Source organism: Muntiacus reevesi, chromosome 3 (assembly GCF_963930625.1).
Source record: "Muntiacus reevesi chromosome 3, mMunRee1.1, whole genome shotgun sequence".
Lineage (NCBI taxonomy): Eukaryota > Metazoa > Chordata > Mammalia > Artiodactyla > Cervidae > Muntiacus > Muntiacus reevesi.
Window position 1 is genome coordinate 37,193,855 of NC_089251.1, and position 12,957 is coordinate 37,206,811.

Consider the following 12,957-nt stretch of genomic DNA (forward strand, 5'->3'; position numbering starts at 1 on the left):
TTGAGTTAGAGTTATGAATCTTTCTGCCACTTGGTTTCACACCTGGGCTGGCCACCCAAGCAGAAATCCTTACTGGGCTTTGAGGATTGCAGAACATTGCTCTGCTCTCTTGGGGTCTGTGTGAAAGCTCCGGTGTCAAAAGAGTCCAACTGACTCAGACCAAGTGATAAGAAATTCATCTTTGCAAAACTGGAAGCAACTCAAATTAAAATGATGGCAATGCATTGGCTGAAGTGAATTCATAATTAAGACTATACCTCAGTGGAACTAGTTTTTTCCTCTCATTTAGGTTCATCACTGGATTTTGATAAGAAGCATTTAAACTCAATGTTTTAAAAGATTTTAAGATTCCTCACTATTGTATCTTCATAGTAAGCATATGAACTAATGTTCATTAATAAGATGGCAGAGTAAGTAATCTTTACTCAAACCTCTGTACTGGAATGCTGAAGTAACAGATTTTTCTTATATTTTTACTTTGGTCAAGACGTTCAATATCTACATTTTAACAGTCACAGACTGTAAATCCTAAATGGGGATGCACTGGAGAAAATAGATGAAGCCAGTGTCAGTGGAGTATCTGACATTTGTTGAAGGCCTACTTGTACCTCATTTAATTCTTAAAACCCTATATAGTAAATATAATTATCGCTATTATAGAAACAAGAAAACAGTACCTCAACAAGTATAGGTATTGTACCCAAGTTAAGATAGTTTTAGCTTCTAAGTGACCACCTGTTCCGTTATACCAGTTTTATCAATTAATCTCTTCTGTTTATTAATACAAAAGTAGGGCAATATTTGAAGAAATGGAGTATGGTATTTAATGGTTGTTGGATTGTTTTCAGGGGTAAAGCATTATATCTGTGCTAAAATGGCAGCTTTATAAATGAGCTTGGAAAGAAATATGGAAAAATGGCCAAATTTATTGCTAGAATGATAGTATTTTTTGATAAATTTTTTACTTCTGTGCAACAAATTTGTATTAGGAAAAACAACTGTTTATGAATGTGTATACTATGGCATCTTTCCTACACTCTGATCTATTTCACTTTACAAACTATTGGAAGAGTCCACTGTCACCCTAACTCATATGTCTAAAAGTACATTTCCATCATTCCCCACTCCATACCCTTTCACTTCCAGCGCAAGGGTCCCCCTCTTTTCAGTTTCTGTCAGGGTGTCACCATTCAAGCCTCGATGACTGAAATGTGACATTTTCTTTGGATCTGGCCAGCAAGAAAAAAAGAGAGTCAGTCATTTCCTAAGTGGCACTCATGCTTTCTTTGAAGTTTCTCCTATTTTCATGACATTCTCTCTGTTCTCATTACTGCCACCATAATACATTCCAACCTTGTCAGCTCATGCGTGTACTGGTAAACTGGCTACCAGCCTCTCCCCTCCTCCCATCTGTCCAGCGCACCTCACTATGAGATTAATCTTATAAAATGTCACCCTATCACATCCTATTCAGTAAACCTCATGCTTGCCAATGGTCCCACATATTCTGGTTTCATTCTCCCCACCTTATTTCCCTTTATTCTCTGACGAGGAAGCCTCTGCCCTGTCCTCTTGGCTCATCTATTCCTTGCAACAAAGCGTTCTCTTGCCTTTCTCCCAGTCCATTTTTGCTCAGACTGTTTTCTTACCTGGAATTCTTTTTTTTCTGTGTTTCCCCTGACTCACTAAATTTTTTCCTGCCTTCAAGGACCAGCTCAGCTCCTGCCTCTTCTGCAGAGCCCTTCACCAGGACGCAGCCTCATCAGTCTTTTCTCAACTTAGTGTCCAAACCACTCATTTGATTACTTAAGCAATATATTGCCTTACATTGCTGTTTGTATGTGTATGTGTGTATCTTCTCAATATTTTTTTTTGCCCTGGGAATTTTTCCAGCTTCAGAAAGGGCAAAAGCTTAAAGGACTGGAGACAGACACGTGATCTATAGATCACGGTAAAAGTAGAGATGTATTGTTATCTTGCAATTTCTTTTAGATGGGAAACCAGCTAATACCTCCAACAAAAGAATAATAAGTAAACTCTTGAAATTTGAGTTTAGGTTATAATTATTAAGAACAGTCATTTGAAAAAAAAAAAAAGAACAGTCAGTTGTCTAGCTGACGGTATGAAAGGAGGCCAGAATTTCCTAGGAACCAGAAGATGAATGTGTTAACTTCCACATTGAGAACTTGAGTCCCTGTTGTGCAGTGCACAGAACTTGAACTTAAAGTATTTTTGTCACAATTCAAAAGCATTATTTTCTTGCGGATATTTAAAATTTTAGGAAAGTCAGTGCTTCCCTTTCTGAGAGGGGAGGCAGAGGGCTAATTGCTCTCTCTTACTTTTCTGAGAAGTAATTTTAAAACAACAGAATTTTGGTAATAGAGAAATTATGCCTCTTAGCTACTGTAATAATTCTTCGGGTATCATTAAACAAGTTCATGTATGTTTATCTTAGGGTATATGTTGGAACCAGACCCTGACAAAAGACCGGATATTTACCAGGTTTCCTACTTCTCATTTAAACTACTCAAGAAAGAATGCCCAATTCCAAATGTACAGGTATGTGAGAGGTACTTTTTAGGGGAAGTAAACATGACTGAATTGTCCTTTAGTGTTCCTAGGGTATTAGTCAGCTGTTTAAAATGAATGTAAGTGTTCCTTGTTTTATCTAGTAAGGGGCATTCAAACAAAGCTAACTATGAAGCAGTTGCTATAAATAGAATCCAATTTTCCCATAGAATTTAATTATAAAACTGAGGTAATTACACATACATACACCCAAGCACCCTAGGAATTGAGTTGAACACTTTGGGTGAAGATTGACCAGCCTTAACCCGTCAGCAGTCACAGTTCTCTGAGTCACTGGCCTGTGTATTTACCTAGAGGAGGTTAGCCAGGCTGCTTCCCGAAGGTAAGGCCCTGGACTTGCCCTGCGCTTGGTGCAATGTGAGCCCGTTGTCCCTTCTCCTTCGTTGTAGCGGAGCTTTCCTGATTTTCTTCTGTTGCTGACCAGTCTGTAACCCACACTCCTTTTCTTCCCTCCCCACACACTTTGCAGCCCTCAGAAGGTTTTCTGCTCCTAGTCATCCTAAACTGTACACTCAGGTTTTTGAATACAGTGCTTGCAGGCATGCTTTTGACAGACTTGTTATATTTTGCATGTCATAGTATGATCCAGCTTTCTTGAGTATTTTACTAATAGACACTGTAATAAATAATTTCTGTTTGGAAATTGTCTTACTGGTTTCTCCAGTGATGAACTTCTGATGTCACTACTGGGGTTTGAAGGTGCTGTTAAATAGCACTTGTCCTTCAGTGCCACATTTGGAATCAGATGTGGGAATCATTCAGATGGAGCTCAGCATATTGGCTTCATTACTAATAAAACCGAATCAAAGAATGTTGCTTGACCAGTGAACCTTCCTACCATTAGCTCTACATGATTGAGCAGTGTCCCTGATTCCTGAGGGACATGTTCTTTCATAAAGGGGGGGAGGGGAGGGTGGCCAGGCCAACTCCCTTTTCTCTCCCAGTCTTATCAATCAAGTAAGCTACCCTTTCCCTTGGGAGAAGAATGTTTGAGGGGTGGGAGAGAAATGAGGAGAAATTTCCTGGCAGAATCACCCTCCCCCACACCTGAAAGCATGAATGAAATGGGGGTGCCTCCTAAAAGCTACTTTCATGACCAGTTTTCCATAGTTCAGGTTTCTCAGATTAAAGCAAGGGATACTGTGCACTAACCGAACACGATGTGGTATCTTTCGCTGTCTCACTTTCTCACTCATGATGTTAAATAGCGTGGATTAGAATTGCAAGCGTTCAGATTGGTAACTTCGTTTTTAAAAAGTAAGTTTTGGGAAGTGGGCCAAAATAAGAGAAGGGAGTCAAAAGGGACAGACTTCCAGGAATAAAAGAAGTCAGTCCTGGGGATGTAATGTGTAGCATGGTGACTATACTTTCTTAATAATACTGTATTGCATTTGAAGGTTGCCGAGAGAGTAAATCTTAAAAGTTCTCATCACCAGAAAAAAAAAATTGTATAACTACATGATAGATATTAACTAGACAAAGACTGTGGTGATCATTTTGTGATATTTGCAAATATCAAATCAATGATATTGTATACCTAAACTAATTGAATGTATGTCAGTTACATCTCAATTTTTTAAAAAAATCTGTGATATCCTTTAAAAATTTTCTTTCAATTCTCTAGAACTCTCCCATTCCTACAAAGCTCCCTGAACCAGTGAAAGCCAGTGAGGCAGCTGCAAAGAAGACCCAGCCAAAGGCCAGGTAAGAAATAATCTGAGTGAGCAAGTATCCTACTCCTTGTTGCTCCAGTAGCAGGGGAGGGCGCCTAGTGTTTCACGATTCTTCCACTGCCGTGGCCAGAGGCTCTACAGAAAGGGAAAGGAAGCTCTGTCTCCTGCAGGCAGAAACTGTTCTTTGGGACTGCCAGTTGGAATGCAATAAGATACAGTGATCTACATCCGAAAGAGAATCAGGAGCCCTATGGCTATTCCCTTTGCTTGGGAATAGGTGCAGAGAATTCAGAACAGGGCAACAGCAGATCTTAAACACTGCTAGTACAAGACTGTCCTAAACTCCTGTCCTGGCCTTTGTGTAGCCTGGTCCACCACTTTAATCTCCAGGAATTCTTACTTTCTGTGGCTCCAGCGATACTGGGCAAAGACAGGTCAAAAGCATTTGAGTTGTGAAGAGCGAAAAGCCTGTAGATCTTAACTAATCCATATTCTAAGAAGCCAGCCAAGAGAAGAGTCAAGAAGCTAAGATTTTATTGGGGAAATGCCCCTGTGAGAGAAAATAGGGGGGGTGCCGAGGACGCTGGGAGAGCCATCAGAGAGTCTCCCAGCAGTGAGGGAGTGACCCAGAGATGGGGGGTTGAAGATTGGTTCGAAGTGACCTGGACTGCCTGCCTCACAATGTAAGGAAGGTGCGTCATCGGGGAATCCTGTCCTGTAGGAATGGACCTGCTTTAATAACCTTGTGGCTAGGACGTGAAGGCTGAGAGCAGCCTCTGGAAAGCATGGCCTCAGAGCAAACAGTGCAGTGGATTTCTGGAGCACTAGTGGCTTTCAGCTGCGGTACTTGGTCTTTTACACCCTGGTAGTCGAAGGTCTGCAAGGCGCATCCTCATGGCTGCCATGCCTTCCAAACGGCAGGTTCTCATGGTGGTCTGGGAAAATGTTTATATCCCACTTTCCAACCACACTCCCGTGGCAAGGCACCTTAGCACAAACAGTATCAACAAAGCACCCTATTGGGACTTCCCTGGTAGCTCAGTGGTAAAGAATCTGCAGGAGACACGGGTTCGATCCCTGGTCTAGGAAGATCCCACATGCCTTGGAGCAACTAAGCCCATGCACCCACAACTACTGAGCCTGTGCTCTTGGGCCCACGAGCCTCAACTACCAAAGCCCACATGCCCTAGAGCCCATGAACCACTACAAGAGAAGCCAGTGCAATGAGAAACCTTCGCCCCGCTATGAAGAGTAGCCCTCACTTGCCGCAACTGGAGAAAGCCCAAGCAGCAACAAAGACCCAGTATCGCCAGAAATAAATAAAATGATACAAAAACAAACAAAGCACCCTAAGTGGAGATGTGTGAATTTTAAGAGAATAGTATGTTTTAAACTTATATGTTTTAAAAAATTCTTGAACATTTATAAAATGCCTGGGGCTATTTCATATGTGGTTGTTAAATAACAAGACTGGTTTTTAACAAACTTAGCTAACTGCTTCCATGATGTTAGTTTGCAATCAGTTTATATCTTAGTGAGTCTGCCGTGCTCACTTCTGGGAGTTGCTTTTGGGGCTGATTTTGGTCTTATGGTAATCTTGTACTCAACTCAGGTATGGTATGTACAGAGGCTACACAGAGATCCTTTCCCACTAAAGCATATACATTTGTAAGAATTCTATCACCCGCTGACATTTGACTGGTACTCTCTTGTGTAAAATGGAGAACATAATACCTACATCTTGAGGCAGACATGAACATCGAATCCACCTGTGACTGTCAAACTTTTATAAACTCCATGATGCCCAAACTATTAGTTTCTATGACCCCAGTAGTGCTGAGAGAATATGCAGATCTTACAGCCAAGAGATTTGGGTCTAAATTGCCCAAGATATAATTTGCTGTGATTTCATTTCCATGATCATATTCAGTCCCTAGTGCTGAGAGGTGGGATTTCTTTCAAACTTTATTTTTAAAGTAGCCCCTATTCATGGAGGCATCATATACACCAGATACCGTACTGGGTAGTTTACATACATCAAGTGACCTTCTGCCCTTAAATCTGTGAGGTTGTTGCTGTTCTCACTTTACAAGTGAAGATATGGAAAGTGAGACTTGTATGTCAGGTGCCCAGATCGTCAGTCAGTATGTGGTTAGTGAAAGACCCACAGCTTCAGCATCCTCACTCTCCTCTGCACACGCGGTGGTATGCGCAGGATCACATAGGGCAGTGTAGAACCAGATCTCCTGTCTTCAACACTGTATCTTCTTACAGCATATTGAGGTCCATACAAACTGACATTTTGAGCACTCTTCAGTTTCTGGAATGGTTTTACAGTTGTTTATACGTTTGATGTTCACATCTGCCTCATAATGTAGATATTATTGTAACCACTGTATGCCTGGAGGAGGAAATGGCAACCCAGTATTTTTGCCTGGAGTATCCCATGGAGAGAGGGACCTGGCAAGCTTCAGTCCATAGAGTCTCAAAGAGTCCGGCACAACTGAAGTAACTCAGCACACACACCCCCCCCCTCCAACTGTATACATAAGGGACCCCAGGCTAAGAGGTTCAATGCCAAGCCTGTTATCACAGTTAGTTAGTGGGGAGCTCGGAGATACAGGTTCGATCCCTGAGTCAGGAAGATCCCCTGGAGAAGGAGGTAGCAACCTTCTCCAGCATTCTTGCATGGAAAAAAAAAATCCTATTGTCAGAGGAGCCTGGCGGGTTGCAAAGAGTTGGCGGCTGTGCACAAGCATGAGCGTTCAAGTCGAGTTTTCTCTGACAACAAATTCCATTGATTCTAAAAATATTGCCCTTAGAAGACCAGTACAGAAGTTCTTGGCATTTGGTTTTCTGCAGAAGCCTGTTTACCTCCCTCACCCTGGACTTGATCTTTTGTACCCCTTTCTCCTCTTTCCCAACATCTATTCCGTTTTCCTCCCTGATTCCTTCCACAGATCATAGCTTCCCTCAGTGTGGTAGCTTTTGTATTACCAGTTCTACCCCCGGCATGAGAGCAGGAAGCTAGTGAAAAGTCTCAGGGTCCAGAATGGACCTGTCTTGGAGGTATGTCATGCGGAAGAAGCAGCTGCCTGGCTTCCTATTTTGAATTTTATGGAGGCTGTGCCAGACATATTTTGGAAATATTCAACGAAGCTTGTTCATTTTGGCCTTCATCTCAGCTATAACTCCCAGAAGTGTGTTTTTAAAGAACAGTCGCTGTGACCTGAGTTAAGTAGCAGCCAGCTGCCTGCCCTGCTCAGAATAAGGGGAAGCTACCACCTGGGCGGCAGCACTATTTCAGAGAGCAAGCTGATCACACTCTACTTATTTGGATTAGGTTTGGCAGTGAGTTCCGGAAAGTACAAATGACAGTGACTTATATAAGGTAGATTTTTCTTTTTTTTCTCTCTCTCTCTCAAGTAAGCAACATCTGGAGGCAAGTAGCCCAGGGCTGGTACAGAGTTCTGTTCGACAAAGCCCTGGGGTACCCAGGCTGCTTTAAGCTTATCACTCTACCATCCGTGTGGTTGTGGCCATGCTCTCGTGGACTGATATGGCAGTTGTGGCCATCCCTCTTCCAAGCAGTAGGATCAAGGAATAGCCAAAGAAGAATAGAGACAAAGAGAATGCATGGAGTTTCTTAAAAGTTTCCAGAAAGTTCTCCATAACAATCTGTTTGTATCCCATTAGGGATATAAACAGAACTTAGATGCATGGCCATACCTGATTACATGTGAGACTGGGCAATGAGATTTTTACTCTGGGTGACCCTATGCCCAGCTAAAAATTGTTATTACTCTGAAAAAAAAAAAAACAGTGTGTGTATTGAAAGTAGAGTTCCTGTCAGACTCCTCACACCTTTTATTTTGAGTTACTTACTTATTCCTTCTAGTTGCCTTATTGGATTAACTCAGTTGATGCTTTTTATTGTCGAGAGACCATTTTGACAGCTAGTGCTAATCAATTTTGAGTCCCTCTGTATCTGAAAACCACCTGCTTTGAACCCCTTTTTGCATCATCACAAAGTATATTCTAGGAACTTCTGGTTAACTATTAGGCAAGATGGTCCCAAGATCAAAAAAGTTTGAGAAACACTACATTGTATATAATGGTCTCTTTGAGGTTTTCTATGCACATTCACACGTAAATGTTCTGCTAGTTAGAAATCTGCTTGGCGTATTTCGATCAATATGTTAAAACTTATTTGCCCACTTTTTTTTTTCCATAACACATAGTAACACATAACATCCTGTGAAATATCCTTTGGGAAATGTCAATTAAGTGAATTTGGGTGGTTTCGATAAATGTGGAGATGAATGCTTATTCATTATATACTCCGTCTACCGCTTCTCCATTTCCCCATACTTTAACAGGAATCTTCTCCCCACCCCTTTTCTTTTTCTAGACTGACAGATCCCATTCCCACTACAGAGACATCAATTGCACCCCGCCAGAGGCCTAAAGCTGGGCAGACTCAGCCCAACCCAGGAATCCTCCCCATCCAGCCAGCCCTGACCCCTCGGAAGAGGGCCACGGTTCAACCCCCACCTCAGGCCGCAGGTCAGTAACAAGATTGTTTGAAACGTGAGTTTATTACACTTCTTTGTTATCCTGGACAGTAGAGAAGTCTTGGGAAACCTGGTTTTTCCTGGAATGAAATCTAGAGGCACATAAAGAATAATGGTTTTCCTTGGGACTTCCTTGGTGGCTTAGGCTGTAAAGAATCTGCCTGCAAAATGGGAGACCTGGGTTTGATCCCTGAGTTGGGAAGATCCCCTGGAGAAGGGAATGGCTACCCACTCCAGTATTCTTGCCTGAAGAATTCAATGGAGAGAGGACCCCGGAGGGCTATAGTCCATGGGATCGCAAAGAGTTGGACACGACTGATCAATAACACTTTTCACTTTTACACTTTGGGACTTTCCTGGTGGTCCACTGGTTAAGACTTCACCTTCCAATGTAGGGAGTGCCGGTTTGATTCTTGGCCTGGGAGCTAAGATCTTTATGCCTTGCAGCCAAAAATCCAAAACATAAAACAGTAATAATATTATAACAAATTCAATAAAGACTTTAAAAATAGTTCACATCAAAAAAGAAATTTTTTTTTTTAAAGAAAAGGAATAAAGGTTTTCCTTGAGGAGCAAGAGGTGAGCTGCCATTGAAATTGTACATTAAGTGACCAGCAAAAGGGAAGGCTCTCACTGAGGTCTGCAGTGGACCTCCAAGGCCACTGAAGCCTGTTGTCTCTACTTTTTCTAGTCTTGGCCCTTATTTTGTGGGATTGAGCCATCTTACATCTCCTGCATTGGCAGGTGGGTTCTTTACTACTAGCACCACTTGGGAAGCCCGTGGTCCATTCATCCCATACCTACCTCTCTGTTTCATGTACTTCATATTTTAAAAAAAAAATCTTTTTTTTGACCCAAATGATTTCTTTAATGCTCTGTCTCTTGAGGTATCTCTCACCTCTTCATGTTTTGACATTCTGTTTCTAATGAGCTGACTGAGTTTATTTTTGTGAAGAGGATTGATCCACATTATAAGTAACTGAACATAGCCATCACTCTTCAGGAAGCTGCTTTTGATGAATTTGGTGGGCATTTACTAATAATCAGACATCCAGACTGGGATTGTGATACATACATGTAAACCAGCACAGAATGCTTTTGTCCTGCAGCAGGCTGACAAAGATGGTTTATGTACGGTAGCATCAAAGGCCAGTTGGATATGTAGATTTTCGGGGTGCTGACTGAAAGAGTGATTAACTAAATGGGACAGCGAATAGGGAGGACTTTCTCGAGACAGGTCTTGAACCCTGTTAATGAACCGTGTTTTGAAAAATTTGAGGCACGTGGTTTGGCCAGAAGAAGAAAGCGACTTCCAGGTGCAAGAACAGTGAGGAGCCCGTGGGTTTTGGGATTATCTGTCCACGGATCACCGCCTCTTTATTGCTTTGGCAAGAGTTTCGAAGAGTTTCGAGCCCTTATATGGAGTTTATTCTCTTTGCAGTATCCAGCAATCAGCCTGGTCTTTTAGCCAGTGTTCCTCAACCAAAAACCCAGCCCCCACCCAGTCAACCCCTGCCACAGCCTCAGCCCAAGCAGCCTCAGGCTCCGCCCGCCTCCCAGCAGCCGCCTTCCGCGCCGGCCCCGGCCCTGCCCGCCCAGGCCCAGGCCACGCCCCAGCACCAGCAGCAGCTCTTCCTCAAGCAGCAGCAGCCGCAGACAGCGCCGCCGGCGCAGCAGCCAGCGGGCGCGTTCTACCAGCAGCCGCAGCAGCAGGCCCAGGCTCCACAGGTAAGGTGGTAAATCGGCCCCGCACTTTGATCTGCGACGAGCCCCACTAGGTGCAGGGGTCCTCCTTGAGAGCCCTGGGAAGACAGAGGCAGGGCACACCATTGTCACACACAGGTAGACGCTGAAGCCTGGTACAGTGGAGCCCTCACTGCTTGACTCGCGCCTCTCCCCCTCTTCTTCCCAGGCCATGGGCAATTCTGCGCCTCATTGAGGAACCTCAGCAAGAGCGCTGGTTTTTCAGGACTCTCTTTTGATTCTTTTTTCCTGACGGGACACCTTTCTCAACCTGAAACAAAAAACCAGCTATTTGTTATCATCCAGTAGTGTTTAATTCTTTCTGATGTGTCTTAATTTAAATTGGTTTGTATATTTTTTCATTTTTTAATGATATATTTTTATGTCCCCTTTTTATCTATAGGTGCCTTTCTCCTCTTATTTTTCCTCCTTTGCCACTCTTTTTTTTTTTTTTTTAAAGAACCTGAGTCATTTGTCCTGTGGAATTTCCCACATCCTGAATTTGGTGGATAGCATCCCCATGGTGCTGTTTAATATGTCCCACCACCCCCTGTGTAAACTGGTAATTTCTTGAGGCCTCTCAATATTTGCTTCAGGATGATAGTTCTTTGTTCTTCTGGTTACATCACTTCAGGAGACATAGAGTAGTCTCACCTTATCTGCAGGGATACGTTTCAAGACCTGCAGTGAATCCTAAAACCATAGCTAGTACCAGCCCGATATATAATATGTTTTTTCCTATACATACATACCTATGACAACATTTAATTTATAAATTATGCACAGTAAGAGATTAACATAATAGCTAATAATAAAATATAGCAATTATAATATACTGTAATAAAAAGTATGTGAATGTAGTCTCTCTCAAAATATTCTTGCAACATAAATTGCCTACTTGATAAGGTGAAGTAAGGTGAATGACATGGACTTCGTGACATAACTTTAGGCTACTAATGATCTTCTAACCATGGGTCGGAAGGAGGATCATATGCTTCCCAGGGATCCTGGATCATGGAGCCATGTTGATGGTTGGGTGTTGGGAGCAGATGATGTCAATGGTTGGAGATCCCAGGCAGGTGCAAGGGATGGTGCAAGGTTTCATCACGCTGCCCAGAACAGCTTGCAATTTAAAACTTATGGATTGCTTATTTCTGGAATTTTCCATTTAATATTTTCATATCACTGATCACCATGGGTAACTGAAATTGTGGAAAGCAAAACTGCAGATAAAGTTTGGTTGTCCTCTATTTTATTAATATTAAGATCAGTCAGTGTATTTGGTGTCTTGTCTGATCCAATCACTTAATATTCATCTTCAGTTTGTTTCCTAAGTCCCTTAATTCATTAGAGGTTATAATGTGCTGATACTCTAGCATTTTGTCTTCATTTAAGGGATAGAATTTTTCTGTAAAGAACTTTTTCATCAAGTATTTGATTATCCTGAGGTACTGTTTGTACAGAAAGGGCAGAAAAAAATGTATGACTCTTTCCCTGTGTTTACCAGTTTTCAGAATAATGAATTTGTTCCTAGTACCATCCAAAGGTGAACAATGAAGATTTTGTTTTGCTCTTAGTATCACTATGAATTCATGCATCTTAATATTGGGTTGGCCAAAAAGTTCATTCATATTTTTCTGTAGGATATTACAGGAAAACCTAAATGAACTATTTGGCCAACCCAATATATTTGATATGTTTCTGTATATTACTATTAAAAAAATTGTTCTAACTGTCCCAAGTTTGGCCAGTGAAAATCTCTTCAAATTGGCTCCTGGGTCCTTTGGCTCTGACTCCAGTAAGCTTTAATGTGCCTTTGTTATTTGGTGTAACAGGCTGTTCCAAGATCATTTTGCCCTTGATTTGGAGTCAACCATTTCTCTAAAGAGCTGTTTCCCTTTCATGGAAATGGTATTTTGAGACCACAGTCTTGCTTCTAGGGCTTTATTGTTGTTGTTCAGTCACTAAGTCATGTCTGATCTTTGCAACCCCATGGACTGCAGCATGCCAGACTTCCCTGTTCTTCACTGTCTCCCAGAATTTGCTCAACCTCATGTCCATTGAGTCACTGATGCTATCTAACCATCTTATCCTCTGTCAAGCCCTTCTCCTTTTGCCTTCAATCTTTCCCAGCATCAGGGTCTTTTCCAGTGAGTCAACTTTTCACATAAGATGGCCAAAATATTGGAGCTTCAGCCTTAGCATCAGTCCCTCCAATGAATATTCAGGGTTGATTTCCTTTAGGATTGACTGGTTTGATCTCCTTGCAATTCAAAGGACTCTCAGGAATCTTCTCCAGCACCACAGTTTCAAAGCATCAGTTCTTTAGCACTCAGCTTTCTTTATGGACCAACTCTCTTATCCATACATGACTGCAG

The 12,957-nt window shown here is 42.1% G+C and overlaps 1 protein-coding gene across 16 annotated transcripts in view; it reads left to right on the forward strand.

The window, feature by feature from the left end:
• The window catches only part of AAK1 (AP2 associated kinase 1), a 168,145-nt gene that overhangs the window by 105,109 nt on the left and 50,079 nt on the right, over positions 1-12,957 (forward strand). For all 16 annotated transcript variants that reach the window (XM_065929007.1, XM_065929013.1, XM_065929011.1 and 13 more), the window contains exons 9-12: positions 2,456-2,559; positions 4,214-4,293; positions 8,674-8,828; positions 10,278-10,564. In XM_065929007.1, the coding sequence (XP_065785079.1) occupies positions 2,456-2,559; positions 4,214-4,293; positions 8,674-8,828; positions 10,278-10,564 (626 nt within the window). The remainder of the gene's footprint in view (positions 1-2,455; positions 2,560-4,213; positions 4,294-8,673; positions 8,829-10,277; positions 10,565-12,957) is intronic.